The sequence below is a fragment of the Drosophila virilis genome, chromosome 3 (genome assembly GCF_030788295.1).
Source record: "Drosophila virilis strain 15010-1051.87 chromosome 3, Dvir_AGI_RSII-ME, whole genome shotgun sequence".
Lineage (NCBI taxonomy): Eukaryota > Metazoa > Arthropoda > Insecta > Diptera > Drosophilidae > Drosophila > Drosophila virilis.
In genome coordinates this window covers 18,826,156-18,841,863 of record NC_091545.1, presented here as the reverse complement: position 1 = coordinate 18,841,863, position 15,708 = coordinate 18,826,156, and the positions used below count along the sequence as shown (strand labels likewise).

The 15,708-nt window shown below is 39.2% G+C and overlaps 2 protein-coding genes across 4 annotated transcripts; both read right to left on the bottom strand.

Moving 5' to 3' along the window:
- Nucleotides 1–37: 37 nt before the first annotated feature.
- LOC6624117 (uncharacterized) lies at nt 38–5,556 on the bottom strand. 2 transcript variants are annotated; one of them, XM_015175926.3, is made up of 4 exons: nt 5,339–5,556; nt 1,291–1,397; nt 668–828; nt 38–607 (listed from the first exon to the last, which is right to left on the bottom strand). In XM_015175926.3, the coding sequence occupies exons 2-4, from the start codon at nt 1,378–1,380 to the stop codon at nt 370–372; spliced, it is 489 nt and encodes a 162-aa protein (XP_015031412.1). In that variant the 5' UTR covers nt 1,381–1,397; nt 5,339–5,556; the 3' UTR covers nt 38–369. The 2 variants fall into 2 exon arrangements, with proteins under 2 accessions (XP_015031412.1, XP_002047884.1); XM_002047848.4 differs by lacking the exon at nt 5,339–5,556 and adding an exon at nt 1,518–1,554.
- Nucleotides 5,557–6,817: 1,261 nt separating this feature from the next.
- shd (cytochrome P450 family 24 subfamily A member shade) lies at nt 6,818–15,562 on the bottom strand. Of its 2 annotated transcripts, XM_032434960.2 has the most exons (7): nt 14,244–15,541; nt 9,395–9,677; nt 8,711–9,305; nt 8,471–8,648; nt 8,086–8,325; nt 7,777–7,992; nt 6,818–7,711 (listed from the first exon to the last, which is right to left on the bottom strand). In XM_032434960.2, exons 2-7 carry the CDS (start codon nt 9,669–9,671, stop codon nt 7,601–7,603), a joined length of 1,617 nt encoding a protein of 538 aa, XP_032290851.1. In that variant the 5' UTR covers nt 9,672–9,677; nt 14,244–15,541; the 3' UTR covers nt 6,818–7,600. The 2 variants fall into 2 exon arrangements, with proteins under 2 accessions (XP_032290851.1, XP_015031410.1); XM_015175924.3 differs by lacking the exons at nt 6,818–7,711; nt 7,777–7,992; nt 8,086–8,325 and having other exon boundaries at nt 8,534–8,648; nt 8,707–9,305; nt 14,244–15,562.
- Between the last annotated feature and the right edge of the window lie 146 nt (nt 15,563–15,708).

The following is a 15,708-nucleotide window of genomic DNA, read 5'->3' as shown; positions in this document are numbered from 1 at the left end:
ATTGGTTCGTTACACCATTTAAATTTAAATTTTCATATGGTTTTTTGGTGAAAATTTATTTCTTTTGTTACAAAAATATTCGGTGAAAAAAACTTATGTTAAGTAGATTAGAAAGAAAAGATTTCGTGATTCGTATTCTAAGGGCTGTAAGCGAAACTTCAACGCATATTTCTCGACTTATAAAAATGTCCTACAATTCGTTTTGTACATTATCTTTCAATGATGGCAATTATGATGTATATGGTACAGATTTTGACATGTGCTTCTGAACAATTGTTACAATTAGCTGGGAGTGGGTTAAGCTTACGTCTAAGCTCTGTAAATATTACAGTCACACTAGGCCAGAGACTGGAACGGTCCAACGCCATGTCATTCCAAATCGCCGTGCACGCCAAAGCGAATGGTTAGCAGCACGTCCAGCAGGTAGACCAGTGCGGTGACCAGCGATATGGATGCGGACGCCATTACCAGATCCAGGCGATGCATATTGGGATGCCAATAATTGCGATCCTTGGTGGTGCTCCAGTCACGGAACAACAGCGCCGTCACGGCCACAAAAAGGACAAAGCCCACCAGAGACCACAGCGTTGCGGTGCGCCAAGGTGTTCTGCAGCAATGTGAACAAGGATTGTTAAAAAATCGTTAGACTCGGATTAAGTGTACGCACAGATCTCCAAACAGAGCCATGATCAAATAGATTGCCGTGTAAATCGCCAGTGCTCCAAAGGTCACATAGCACAGCGCCATGACCCTGGGTGTGATGAATATACGCAAATGCGAGTTGGTAGCCGGCTCATCTATTAGTCCCAGGCAACATATCAACAGACACTGGTAAGTAGAAGAACCATTTAAACCACATTTAGAAACTTTAAAATCCAAAAATATATCAAAGAATCATCCAGTTTATTATATGGTGAAACAAATCAATTGATACAATCCATAGTTTAATATAATTGTATTTTTAAATTTTAAACGATTTTAAGAATTCGGTTTGCCGAAGATTGAATACCCTTGCACAACTTGCTGCTTTCTGTACAGTGATGTCTGCAACAAGTGATACATGCAAATGGAATGCATATATTTCATTGCTTTATTAAATTTTTTTTAGCCATATTTCTTAGACTTATTTTCCATCATGGAGCTGTCACTCAAAGTTGTTTTTTTTTTTAACTATATTCCAAATACAAATGTAAAGTTCTAAGTCTGTTCCTCTGTTTCTAAACATTAGTGCATCAGTTGAAGCTAGTGTTAATATCAGCATTTGTTTTCAACTTTATTAGTTAGACTCACCAGTTCCACAACTTTGATGGATATCAGAGTGTAGGTTGCCTTCTTGTTGCCACTTGTTGTGGCAAAGGAATTGTCATCCGCCGGCGACATTTCGACGCGTGAGATTTCTGTTGGTTAGATGAATTAATCAATCAATCAATCAATCAATTAACGAACTGTTCAATTGGGCAATGGGATTTCGTTCGATCAGTCAGCCAAGCTTTCCATTTATAGAGTATAATAGGTACCTATGGAGCGCAAGTAACTCATCTCGTTCGTCTTATTTTTTGTTTATTTATTTTAAACTTTTGTTTGATTGCCTACGATAAACAATTTAAAGAATTTCTTCAGTATCTCTGGGCTTAGACGTATCTGCCATATTTGGCTCTGGGTTATTTGTTATACTCGTTATTAGCTCGGGTGCGCAGTGGAGCGTGTTGTATGCCACGCAATGTGCTGGGTATTTGTGTCAATTGTTGGCATCTCCCACATAACTTCCAAATTGTTTCGCAATTGGCGTCTAATTGATTGGCGGGACTAATTCCTAAGGGCTGTCTGGCTAGCGAATGATGTCATAGCTGGGTGTGGGTGCAATTCCAAGTGATTCCAAAACTGTGCGAACTACATACAAATGAGTTGTCTGATAGATGATTCGACTGCCACAACTATGCCATGTTATTGAAAACCAGTGTTGAGGAATTCTGATCGCGTGTATTGTCCGACATTGCTTGAGCTACGTTTCTTGATTTCAATTTTTGACATATTCTGCTCTTGGGAAAATTAAATTTTTATCGTACATGAAAACACAATTTCCATTCGTTTAACCTTTACCTTTTAACTTAGACAGTTGAAATTGAATTTGTTGATTGAATAAAATGAAAAAAAAAACTATTTTGTTTACAGAATGGGGCATATAGAAATCAGTTCAAGCTTTACTACAACAAACACTTCGCATCCATGTTTAAATTAAATTATTTCACAATTATAGGAACAGTGCGATGCATGTCTTAATGCATTTTACTTGTTAATCTAAAATTTAAAGTCGAACAATTTAAGCTTCTACAGTTCGGGCTGTGTGTGTCTGTCGGTCAATCAGTCGAGGCCGCCGTCAGCTTCATGTATGTATAGATAGCTATGTCGCTTTCAATGGCACTTCTAAGTTCCATTTAATGACGTGTTGATAATTACAGTTCAAGCAATAGGCAAAACAATGCGACACTTGGCCAGGCCAACACTTTTGCCGTTATTGTTGTTTTTCCACAATACTCATTATATTTCGCTGCATGGTTCAGTTATTCGGGGCATTCATTCATGCCCCATTGGCGTTGCGCATTGATTAAGACTAATTGCAAATAGCACGTACAATAAAATAAATACCATAAACGCGGCACAGTTGTGGGTGGAGAGGGGCGCAGTAAACATTTAACCCGCCCGACCTGCATAAACAATTAAAATTCAAGCGGGAAAACCAGAACCCTAAACCCAAATTCAAATCAAAGTCGAGAAGAAAAACTTTCACCCAGGTTCGAGTAAGAAAGACAAAGCACGGGTGAGACAGAGAGGGAAAGAGTGACTGAGCATTGTTGTTGTTAGTTAACACTAATTTGTGGTACCAATAAATATTTTAGTGTCTAGGGTCTGAAGCTCTAAAGGTACCAAACAATTGCGTGTTGCTTTGTAAAAATTCAGGGAGAGAAATAGTGACGTCTGATATGCCCTATATTAAATTTAACAATTATTAAGTTTATTTCTTTCTTCTTGTTTCAAGATAATCTTACAAATTTAAATAACATTTAAAGTAATTTAATCCTTAACTTGAAGCTGGTTGCCCTAAATTTGCATCTAGCCTTAATAGGCTCTGAGATCGACGCATATGGTTCGATCGAATATATATACCTTGTGGGGTAGGGGATGCTTTCTTCTGCCTGTTACATGCATTTGCAACAAAACATAATACCCGTTTTACCTATTTTCAATGGGTATAAAATAGTTACAAATATTTTTCGTCCTAAAGCTTTTTAATGTCGTTTTTTTACCTAAAGTCAAAAAAAAAAAGCATTTCTCGTATTTATTATGTCATTTTGAGTCATGATTAAGCTCGTTGCAATACGATTAAATCTACGAAATTGGGCTTAAGTAATTTTTGGTAGCAACTGCCGAGACAAAATAATTTTTATAATGTTTGAATAATGAGTGAGTAATCGACACGACAACACTTTTCATGATGTTGCTAACAAATTTCTCACGTTTTTTAGCCAAGCCAACCAAAAAGACGAAACCCCAAGCAATTTAGAAAAAAAAAAAACCTTAAAAAAATTGAAAAATGAAAACAAACAACGCAGCGAGCAAAACAACCACAAAATAATGTAAACAAATCGCTTGACCAGTTGAACAAGTTTTCTCGGACCGGAGAGTGTCTGGGGGAAACGGCTCAAGAGAGTGAGAGAAAGAGAGAGAGAGAGAGAGAGAGGCAGCCACACCTGTTTTGCGCTCGCGCAGCCACAAAACTCGCGCTCAGACAGACGCGCTCTCGCTCTCTGCTGGTGTGCCCAATATTTTGGCCAGCAGTGTGCTTTAACCTCGTTTCGCTTTCTGTTGCAGGCATCTTGAAAGGGCTTGGCGGGCAGCCCTATAACTGGTCTGGTCGGATTGGGTCATCGACTTGCCAGTTATGTTGTTAATGTTCTTCTCCTTCTTCTTCTTCTTCTTATTCTTGTTGTTGTTTTGTTTGGTTTTGTTTTGGTCTGTCATTCTTGCAGACAGGGTATCGTGGCGTGGCTTTTTTTCGCTGCTGCTCTTTCACTTTATTTGCAGCTAATTGCAGCTCATTTGTGCCAAAGGATAGCAAAGTGTGAACATTGTCAAGATCCTCTCTGGATTCATTGAAAAGCGCAACAAAACTTGTTTCTCATGCAAAATCCAGCTCGGCACAGCTCAACTGCATTGATATGCACAGCTGGCCAACTGGCAAACTGGCTTTGGGCAGATACACGTTCAATGGGGCGGTTCGCGTAGGCGCCTACTGTACTTGGGCCGGGTTGTTGCTTAAGGGAAAACAATGAAAACTGAATTGCGATTTTCTAGCGCGCATTTTGTTGACCTCATTTGGACTCACACCCCCTCAACCTGGCTGGGTGTTAGCCGGTTCAGACATGCAACTTGTTATTCCAGTTTGAGTTAAGGTAGGGGCTGTTGGGCTTCGAGCGGTTGCCTAGGCAGCCCCATTGGCGAATTCAATGACAAAGCCACACTGAAGGTCAGTGTTAGCCGCTATTCTAGAATAATACAGAGAGAATAAGAGCTTATCTAAGAGTTAGTAAAATCTGCTGTGTGCGTAGGATGTTAAGATATCTATACTTGAAATTCAATTTAAATATTCCGAATCAAAGAGAAGCATGAATTTTTCTTCACTAAGATGGATTCTTTTTGAATAAAGAAAACTATTCTTTAATTGTCTAAAACAACTGTTTAAATAAAGAACTTTAAGTATTTTTCATATTTGCCCAAGACATTTCTTCCCTAGACATTTGAATAGTTGGCATTTCAGGCCTAAAGCTTGCATTTCGCTATATTCCACAGATCTTCTCGTATGCGCCTAGTTGTGAATCATAAAACCAACAATTTGTTAACTAGTGTAAATTGTGCATAATTAGCAAGTCTAATAATAGCAGCAACAATTTGTTACGCTCCTCTTGTGGCTGTCATTGCTATTGGCTGTTTACTGTACCACAATAACAATTAGTTTTCGGGTGGGGCTGCACACTCGGCGAGAGCATCGATCTTGGAGATGAGAGCAAAGATCTGTGTCTTCGTCTCCTCCCCCCAACTCCGTCTGGAGTCTGAGGCACTCGCTCGTTTTTGATAGTAAATGATGCACTTTTGCGTATAGCCACAAGTTAGTTACGATTAGTTTTAATTCATACAAGTTTTCATTGGCTGACTCTAAAACAAACAGGTTTTTAGTTCACGTGTGTGTGTGTGTGTATGTGAGTGTGTGTGTGTGTGTGTGTATGTGAGTGTGTGTGTGTGTGTGTGTGTGGGTATTACAACATATTTTACATTTGCGTACTTGGCTAATACTTATTAAAGGTGCAGAACAGTGCAGCCAATTTATGTTGTTAGCTTTTAGTATTCTTCACAAACACGTTTACAGTGAGACACAAATACAGATACAGTCTGAATTTCAAGCGCGCAATTTTATAGTAAATAGGATTTATTTTTCAATTTTTGTTCTGCTCAATCGGGAAAGTTTGAAACTGAAACCGACGACACGCCAACGTCAACTGTTGTAACGTACCTAAAACCCAAGCCGTTCAGGCCCAAGCCCCAGCCCCAGACCCACAAACAGAGAGAGAGAGGGAGAGAGAGAAAGAGTGAGAGAGAAAGAGTGAGAGAGAAAGAGTGAGAGAGAGAGCCGCACAAAGAGCGGAGCATAATTAAGCAAACAAAGAGAACAAGCGCTTGAAACATGTTTAGAAACCTAATGCACATTAAATTGAATGCACAACTTATAAAATCAAAGAATACAAATATATATTATGAAAACATTTTTGATTTTTTTTTAAATTGCAAAAATGGCAATAAAAGTTCATATTTAAACTAGATTTTTAGTTTATAATATAATCAAACTGTCCACCAGTGTAATTTGCCAAGTTAGCCTCTTAGCCGAGTTACAAGCCATACAGTCGGACACCTTGACTAATATATCAGACAACACTACAATAGCCGAGTCACAAACACTGAGCAATATGTGAGACGTGCCTACAATGTGCTATGGTTTGCTGACATGGCTAATAATTTCCCTTCTAACTGTAGGAACAAGAAAGTGCCTTAGGCAATTCTTGTAGGGATTTTTAAAATATAAAAAGGTAATTATTAATAATAATATTCAGGCCTGGCAATAAATTAGGTACTTTTGTGCTATAGAAGTGCTTTTACACAAAAGCTTTACTTTCGAATGTACCTATAGTAGTCATATGTTATAGTAATTCGATTTTATATGCTTGGGTGCCTATAAGGCTCAGGCTACCACAGCCCTGCACAGGCAATAGCTAGCGGAGCGTAATATAGGCCGATAGCCTATTAAAACAGCAAATCTGCCAAGAGAAGGGCACTTAATGTGTAGCCTTGGACAAGAAAGGTGTCAGATGACCTCTCGGATGATCGACTACGACATATATTTCCTTAGTAGACCAGAGTTCGGTAGGGTAATTATAGGACCAAGGTCTAATCTTCTCATAATTATCTACTGTCTATTTGACGCTTCCTTCGGAGTGGCTAAGGGTTATTCTAGACAAAAATTATGGAATTATGGGTGGAATAGCCCTAAAACCAGCTGTCAAGAATCCGAAACATGCAAAAGCTTAAGCGTCAATCAGGAGAACATGGGTTAACCGATCTCTTTTGGCCACTGCTAGAATTAATGAGTTTACGTTATAGTTTAAGGTTTCCTATTGTCTTAAAAAACTGATCCCAAATGATAATTTTGTTGTGGCTGAGCGAAATATGCCCACAAAGAAAATTACGCAACATTTAAAAACACAGTTCAAAAGTATTACTTTATTTTTTCGTTACTGTTTTTAACTCTCGTTTGTTTGTTTGTTTGTTTTGCTTTTTATCATTTAACAAAAATATACACAGCTAGAAAACTAGGAAATAAAAAACTTGAATAAATACATATTGGTTAACTGTACAGAGCATTACGAATTAGTTGTTTTATACAGATTACATTACGTGCCACCTCATTATTGAAACAACAAAACTTAAATACAGTCTTTCCGTTTACAGGCCACAAAAATAATTGCCGCTACTTAAGATTAACAATAACTAGCTACAACAACACAATGAAACTTATACGGAGACAGCTACGGTCTGGGTAACTGAATCTATATGGACTCTACTCTCTAGACTCTTCTTCTATTTACAGTTTGGTGTTTTCTTCACTTTTGTTTTGATTTCTGGGTTATATTTGTTTTTGTTTTTTGTTTTTATGTTTACTAAGTTTTTGCTTAGCTCATATGAAAGACGCTCCATTGTTGAAATTTTATGAAAATAAGGAAAATCTAGTTCAAGTATTTTTAAGTTACATTTTTAAAGCATACTTTTTGGATGAAATCTTAAAGTGATACCCTGTATTTGCGGGAGTACCCATACTTAATGCTCTTTAAAGGGATGTGAATATTCTCGAATTAAGAAAAACCAAAAAAAAAAAAATGTTTTTACGGGAAAAGGATTTACCTATTGATCGGTTCCAAATTGGGAGCGTATAGCTATATGAGTTGAATACCTTTCGGGGCTTATATTGGATACAAACTCCTATGATCAATGCGTTTCATAACTCGCGATCGCGTAGCCTTAAGCTTAGCGGCGTCTTCGGGGCTAGCAGAAACTCAAATTCCGTCTCCAGCGGCTTGACAAAGCTGACATCAAAAGCCAGCACCATCTGCACATAATGATAACATTAGTATCTATCATATATTTGATCGGTGAGCAACCGCGTTGACTAACCTTGGCAAGCAGCAGGACCACCTCCATTTCGACAAAACGCTTGCCAGGACAGGTGCGTCGACCCACGCCGAAGGGCACCACGATGCTGGCACTGTCCACATTCACTGTAAAGTTGCCCGAGCTGGAGTCTATCCAGCGTTCGGGACAAAACTGTTTGGCCTCTTGAAAGTTGCTGTCCTTGTGGCAGGCGATCATATTCTGGCACAGCACCACAGTCTAGGGATTAGAATGTCAAAAAAAAAATGACATAAAAAACTTTTAGAAACTACGATTTGCATATATCTTGCATCAATTGCGTTGAGTACTCACGCCCGCATTCAAGGAGTAGCCGGAGAGTTCCATGTCCTCTTCGAGTATGCGTGCTAGGCAGAAGGCTGTGGGCCTTAGCCTGTACGATTCCTGAATGCACGCCTTGGTGTATGTGGCATTCGTGAGCGCATCCTGCAGAATGTTCGTGTCCCGATACTCAAGGAACTCGCCGAGTATACGAGGCATAGCCGAAGCGTCTCCTGTCACGGAGCTGAGCACGAAGAGCAGGGTGTTGGCTAGCTAGAGAGAGAATGGATTGAGAATAATAGGTTAGCAAAGAAAGGCTCAGCTTCAAAACAGTTTTCTGAGAAAGCACCAGGAATTGGGCGAAGTCGAATCAAAACTGGAATATCTTAATATCTGGATCGGTATATTTATCACTGACCGTTTCAATACCCGCGGCTATAAAGTCAATAATGGCCGACTTTTTGTCCCGTATGTCCAACTCCTTGAGCTCGAGTATGTTGAGGAATACGCTGCGCAAGCCCGCTGCATCCTCATCCTCGCAGGCCGCCGATTTCTTGTGCTCCTCCAGCTCGTTGTCAATGATCTCCGAGATGACACTGCAACAACGCATTAGACATGGCTGCGATGGTAGCTTGCACATAAAGCATCTTATACCTACTCATAGATCAAGTCTTCGGCGCGCGCGAACTCCCGATACGTCTTGGTGGGAAAGTATTTCCACAGGCCCAATCCATAATATGAATCGCGCTGCGAGATGAACAGCTGCTTGACAGCCGCCGCCAGTTGGCTTATCTTCTCCGGCTGCTTGGCATTGGCGGCCAGGAAGCCCATTCGCCTGCCGAGCATCAAGGTGCAAACGGCTTCCAGACCCATCAGATTGGCCAATTCCTCAAAGTTTGGCACTACCTGGGTCTGGGGATCACGTCTGGCACGCAGCAGCTCAATGAAATCATCGCAAACGGCGTTCAGGGCGGGCAGAAAGTTCTGCAGGATGCGCGGCGAGGTGATGCTGGAGGTGAGCGAGGAGCGCAGTCGCTGCCACATCGGTCCCTGTTCGTTGACTATCCCCACGCTGGCATAGCGATCGGGTCGGGATTGTCGATACATTACAATGATTTCGGTGGGCGGGCGAAAGGGATACTTGCTGGGATACTTGAGCACCTTCTCCAGATCCTCGCGATTATATAGATGCACAATGGGCACATTCGAGGGCATCACCTCGAGCACAATGTCACCGTACTGTCGATTCAGATCTGTAGTGTGCACATCGAAGAGAGAAGCGGGAAGAAAGAAGAAAGAAGAATATGGGCATGTGCTCTACAGAATTGTTAGAGTCTTTCACCTGCGTAGACCTCATGCAGCTTTGTCATTTTGTAGCGCCGATAGAATAAGAGGAATATCCATTTGGTGCCCAGAAATGGTATCCGCTGCGGTCCGGGTATATCCCAGATGCTGCGACGCTTTCGCTGCTCGATGGGCGTGGCATGATAACAATCCTCCAGCGGCGTATTCTTTAGCAGCGGCTTCAAATAAATCGCACTGATCTTTTGCCTGTGAATCGCGCAATAGCAACCGAGTACAACTGCCAGGGCGAGCAACAGTATCACGGCCATTACCATCGGAGGCTGTAAAGAGTGAGAGGTGGTGTAGTTGTTGGCGGACTTAACGCGTTTTGAATGCTTTTCATAAAATATTCTACTTATTTTATGCAAATCTTCTAGCACTCGTAAACAATTTCAGGCCTTTAATTGAAGTCATGCACAGACCTCAAACCAAACCGGTCTCTGGCCTTACCTTAAATGTTGATTTATACAAAAATTGCCACTTATATTTGCTAATCATAGATTTTGCATTATATTTGGGAGCACGATAAGAACATTTTTTTGTGACAACCGAGCAAATGTCTTTCTACTGTAAGCCTTCAGATAAGATAAACCCAACAACGATACAGTTCAAGGTTGTGTGAAAAAAAAGCCCTAAGACACTGTGACTTGCCAAAAAAAAAACCGAAAAATGGGGCAATAAACCCAAAAAATGACTACAATTAAGATTGTACCTGACGAATATCGGGCTAGTAAAAGTGTCTACATCATAGAGAATATAAGATAAGATCCAACAAGAACCTTGCTTCATATTCTCCTCATACTCTCCATGCTTTAATTTCACTACACTCCAAATTGGCACAGAGAGTAAGCGATTCCCTAGAGTAAACAACTTTCTTTTCTTTCACATTTATAAGTATTTTAGGTTGAACTAGAAAAACCAATCAACTTGCTAAATAGGCAAAAATATATATTTTTAAGGCGTCATTCCCCGAGACTGTCGTAAACTTTGTTTTGATAAACAAAACCCGAAAAAAAACCCGAATATTTATTTGCGCATTGGCCCATTGAATTGTTGTGTAGAGAAATACTTGATCAACATTGTGAAATACCAAAACCAAAACAAAAGCCAAAGCACAAGGCTGAGAGTAAAGAACAAAAACTTTCCCATCGTCTCGTCTTACATAATAAATTACATAATATGCTTTCTAATGTCGCATTCTGCTTGCCCGATGCTTTCTTCCCGCTGCCTGCGGCCAGTTTCGGAGCCGGTTTTCACAGTCAACTGGAACGGGGGCTTCTAACGCGGCTCTAACGACAAGCAACACGCGAAGACATTCCCCCGTTCGATTCCGAGTCAATCTATGTATATGCATATTAATCATGGTGCCGGCAACCGACGAGACGAGATCTGTGTGTGCTTGGTAGAATTCGCAAGAATTCTTATTATAAAAGCGAGTTTTTTTTTTCATCTACTTTATTGCTAGCTGCTTGGAAAAGTGAGAAGCGCTTAGAACGGCGCACGCGTCGCCCCAGAGATGAGGAAGTGATTAACAGCAAAGAAGGAAGTGCTGAACTGGCTATGATTTCTATGATTTCTCGTGTTTCCACTTTTTTTGCAAGTCACCCAACTAGAAGCCTATCGACTAAGAAGCCCCTATGTGAGAAATCAGTGAACGAGTTGGCGACATCAGGGAACAGCAAATTGTTTTGTAGCTAATCCGAAAGCAAAACCTAAACAGAAATTGACCTTATCTTAATTTGATTTCAACGCACTTTTCGAGTTTTATTTGTGTTCTTTCTTGTGACCTGCACAAATAGTTTTGTATCATCAGTGGGCATGTTTTTTTATGTAGAGGTAGAGTATTGAGGAATCAATTAATCATTTTCAAGATATACGTCTGCGCAAACACATTGATGTTAAGATAATTATACCAAGACTTGGAAGACTATATGAATCTTGAGATCAGTTTAAAAAGAAGTTGAACGGTGATATATTCTTTGGTTCTTTTCAGAATTTCTTAGCTATTTTAAAGTGAAAAATTCTAACTGGGCAACAACCAAATTTCAAGCACTTTCGTATGGCTTAGAGCCCACTGTATTGGGTCGCACGCTCCACGCGAACTGTTGCATTCCTTTGCTTAATTTGTTGATCATTTTTCAGCTTTCTTCAGTTGTATTTTTTCTTTGGTTTTACCTTACAGCTTTCGCAGAATGCTTTCCCGAAAATAAACCAAAAAATCCAAAAAGAAAAATGCACAATAAAAATGTAAATAATTTCGACAAATTCAGCAAATTAGTTTGCATTGAACTGATTCCTGTGGCGTCAGGCCGTCCAAGTCCAAGTGCAACCGCAAATTATTGTTGACACCTTCATAAAATTATTCAGCATTTGCTTAGTTACTTTGTAAAAACTCGTACTTATACAAGGCGATCTGCGAACGTTGCTAAAATGTGGCACAAAATGAAAACAAAAAACATAAACTTAATACAAAAAACTAAAAATAAAAGAGAGAAAAAAGTGTTCTACCAATTAGCCGATATATTGTCGTTGTTTATTTTGCGAAATAAACAAGTTTGTGTTTTCATCAGAATTTACATAAAGTTTTGATCATATTCTTGGCTATTTTTATTTTTTTTTTATTGGCACATTTTTTTTCTTCACACTTATGCAAATGAACCAAACCAAATATAATAATAAAAATATATAATATTATTAAAATAAAAGCCACGCGATCCGCTGCGCAGTTACAGAAGAAGAAACCTCAACCCAAAGCGTAGAACGCTCAACATCAGCAGATTATGTCACTACCGCGCATATAACATTGCACACGCAACGGAACCCAACCGAACCGATGGCTTCATGGTCACGGCCAAGTCTCAGGCCACAAACGGCCAACAGCCGGCCAATAGCCAGCAGGCCAACAGCCAGCAGGCCAACAGCCAGCCGGCAGCAGCCACCAGCGACCAGCCAGCGGGCCAACAATTTTTCGCGCATAGCATTTGTCAGCTGTTCCGTGGAGCGATAGACGGCGATAGACGACAGGAGAAAGAGAGGGAGCAGTGGGCCAGAAAGAGCTAGAGTTAGAATCCCAACCCATTAGCTAAGCCCTGTCCGACGTTTGGCCAAGTTCAATGTACGGCCAACGACGCGCCTGAGACAACTACAACTGAGTATGGGAGTCTGTAGGCAACCTCCACCTACCTGGGCCTCAACACTCGACGCTTTTGAATTGTAATAGAGAAATAGAAAAAAAAAAAAATAATAATAGAGAAATTTCGCATTAGATATTTGCTGAAGAGCCGCAGTCCCGAAGTCTGGTTATGACCAAACTAGCTTTGGGTTTTGTTGTCGTTGCTGCCGTTGATTACGTGAATTATTCAATAGCTGAAGAAGCGTTAGAAAGGCGATAGAGAAGAAAAGTGTGAGAACTTTCAAGTGGAGCCCGATAAACAAGCATAAGGCATTCTTTGAATAACAATGAGCCAGCAATAGCTAATATTATGCCCATGGCTTAGAATCCCAAAGAATAGGATTAATATTTCGTATGTTATATCTCTTTACTTTCTTACAAAGAACGAAGCGAATAGTTTAAACGGACACTGGCTTCCGGAATACTTCTTGAAATTCAATATATGAATTGTCGTACATTTCAGCAAATAAACTTCCCTTTGGATATGTAAACAAAAGTAAAGCTTGTTTTGATTAGAGACTTTTGCAATGAATATTCATTTAAAATTAAACACATTCCATGAATGAGTATTTACACCCCATATTTTATTACCGAAACTCGGTTGAGACCACAATAATCGTTCCATTAACAAAATGTATCATCGCCTCCAAAATTGGCGGTCAATGCACGTTATTTAAAAAAAAAAAAGAAAAAAAAACAACGATAAAAGTGTACAAAAAAAGAAAAAAGAAAAAGGAGCAACTGACATTCACTTTGAAAATGTATAAAAATGAACAATACTTTATTTGTGTTTATTACAAATCAGGCTAACAATAAAGTTGGGCTTTAATGTGTGTGTGATAAAACTTATTTTAATGTTGATAATGAACTTGAGGTAAATAGGCCTTTGAGAACATCATAAACATGTTAATTATAAAGAGCAGGCAATTTGGCAAATTTCTCACTCAAAGGCTGCGTGGTACCGTCTGATAAATAATAATGAGTAATTAATTAATAAATAAATAAAAATGAGATTCAAGTGAGAAAAATACCCGTTTCCACTCTGAAGCAAGAGCAACAGCCGTGAGAAGAGCTGAGAAGTTAATTGCAATTTAATGTTTGCCAAAGTTAAATAAATGTTTATTTATTAAACATACATATAATATACATATATATATATATATATATATATATATATATATTTTACTTATTTTTTGTATGATTTCATTTTGAAGTTGCGAACATTTAATTATAATTTTTTGATTAACTGCGGTTTATGAACATTATTATACACTGGAAAAAACTACTGTGCAATTGCAATTTTTGGGTTTTCAAATTTATGAAAATACATGCGAAATCTTATCTTAAGGAATCAAACATTATAATGCTTACCCAACTGACATCTGGAATACTAAAGGTTAAACTTATTAAGTTCGACCTTGACCCATTTTACCTTAACATCTAGCTAAGAGTAGCACACACTCTCCCATATCAAAGTTTAATTATCATAATAAGCATTTTATAATTAATCCTTTCAAAAAAGTCCTGCTGATAGCTGATCCAGTATTAACCTACTACTAGAGTTAAATAATCTACCATATTTCTAATCAATAGAGTTAAATTATCTTCATGATTCCTTTGCGCACGTCTATTTATTTAAGTGCACGTTTTTATCTTTCTTAAACTTTCAACTTACCTTTTTTTATGCGTATTATTTTTAAATCCAATAGAAGATCCGTTCTGTAGCTGTTGTTGTTGTTGTTGTTGTTGTTAATGGACTTTCAACTAGCATTTTGGGCATTTTTGTTCACTAAATTAACTTATTTATTTATTGACAACATTGCACTGCATAACATATATTTATATATATATATATATATATATATGTGTGTGTGTAAAACTATTATCACTAACCGGCATTTGAATTGATTTTAATTATAATATATATAGAACTAATTGATATTTTCTTTTTTCTAGAATATTTTATAAATATTTTAGCTATATTGCACATTGATTATATTTGTTGCTATTAAAGCTCTTTATTGCTGCATATTTTCTTCTTCGATCTGCGATCTCTCTAATCAAAATCAGAAGCTCCGTTCGATGTTGTTTTTGTTGTTGTTGTTGTTGTTGTTGTTGTTGTTGGTAATGTCGATCTCGTCATGGTTCCGAAAACAATAGAACATGCTGAACTTTATTTTTAATCACATCCAGACATTGCACTTTTGCACTCGTACTGGAGATTCGTAATTGCAGGCTGCCTATTGTGTGTGTGAGTGTGTGTGTGTGTGTGTGTGTGTTCGTGCGTGCGTGTGTAAGTGTGTGCAATCAAAACCGCATCCGTATCCGTTCAATAGAAATATATGCGTGTGCTTAGCTTCTAGCGTTCTCCAAACCCGAAACCGAAGGAACCTAACAGACAGAATCAGAATCCGATTCAGAATCCGAAACAGTAGCAGTAACCACAGTGCCCGCTGCGATCACAACTGCGACGCTTAGTCAAAGACTGACTGAATATGAATGGGAACGAATGTTGAGTCCACAGTTAGCGACGACGACCACGATGTACGATCGTTTGAGCGGCTCGGCAATGCGATCGCGAGCAGCTCTTCAACTGATTTAATAACCAAGCACAACAACAACAACAACAACAACAGCAACAGATGCAACAAGTGGCTGAGATTCGGATCGATCGTGTTGATCGGCTTTCATGTGATCGTGCAATCAACGATTGACCGACCGACCAGCTGTTCGAATCCGTTTTGTGTGAGTAAGGCAAGGTTCTGTCGGTATGTGTGTGTGTGTGTGTGTCAGTGTGTGTCAGTGTGTGTGGGGTCTGGTCTCCCGGCAGGCGATGCCGCATGATATGATAGCATCTCGTGTCTGAACCATGTTGCCTACACTCTCTCACGCTCGCCACAAACAAACAGACGTACAGACTCTCGCGCTCTCTCTCTCGCTCTCTTTGCGCTCGCTCTCCCGCTGATAAGAGGATAACAACAACAAGTGCGCTGCTGTCGTTTGACTTCTCGCTTCGCTCCGCTCGCTGTTTGCGTTTGTATTTTGTTGCTTTGTTGTTTCTGTTTTTTTATTGTTGTTGTTTTTTTTTTTTTTGCATATAAAATCTCAATGAAAGTTTGCCAAGAAACAATGGAAGCCAA

Excerpts from the sequence above, each read along its gene's own strand:
- LOC6624117 (XM_002047848.4), bottom strand. The coding sequence starts at position 1,539 with ATGAGTTACTTGCGCTCCATAG. Across the intron at positions 1,398-1,517 it reads GAGTTACTTGCGCTCCATAG|AAATCTCACGCGTCGAAATG; the intron begins GTACCTATTATA and ends TCTAACCAACAG. Across the intron at positions 829-1,290 it reads CCATCAAAGTTGTGGAACTG|TGTCTGTTGATATGTTGCCT; the intron begins GTGAGTCTAACT and ends TCTACTTACCAG.
- shd (XM_032434960.2), bottom strand. The coding sequence starts at position 9,671 with ATGGTAATGGCCGTGATACTGTTGCTCGCCCTGGCAGTTGTACTCGGT. Across the intron at positions 9,306-9,394 it reads GCTGCATGAGGTCTACGCAG|ATCTGAATCGACAGTACGGT; the intron begins GTGAAAGACTCT and ends TGCACACTACAG. Across the intron at positions 8,649-8,710 it reads GCCGAAGACTTGATCTATGA|TGTCATCTCGGAGATCATTG; the intron begins GTAGGTATAAGA and ends GCGTTGTTGCAG.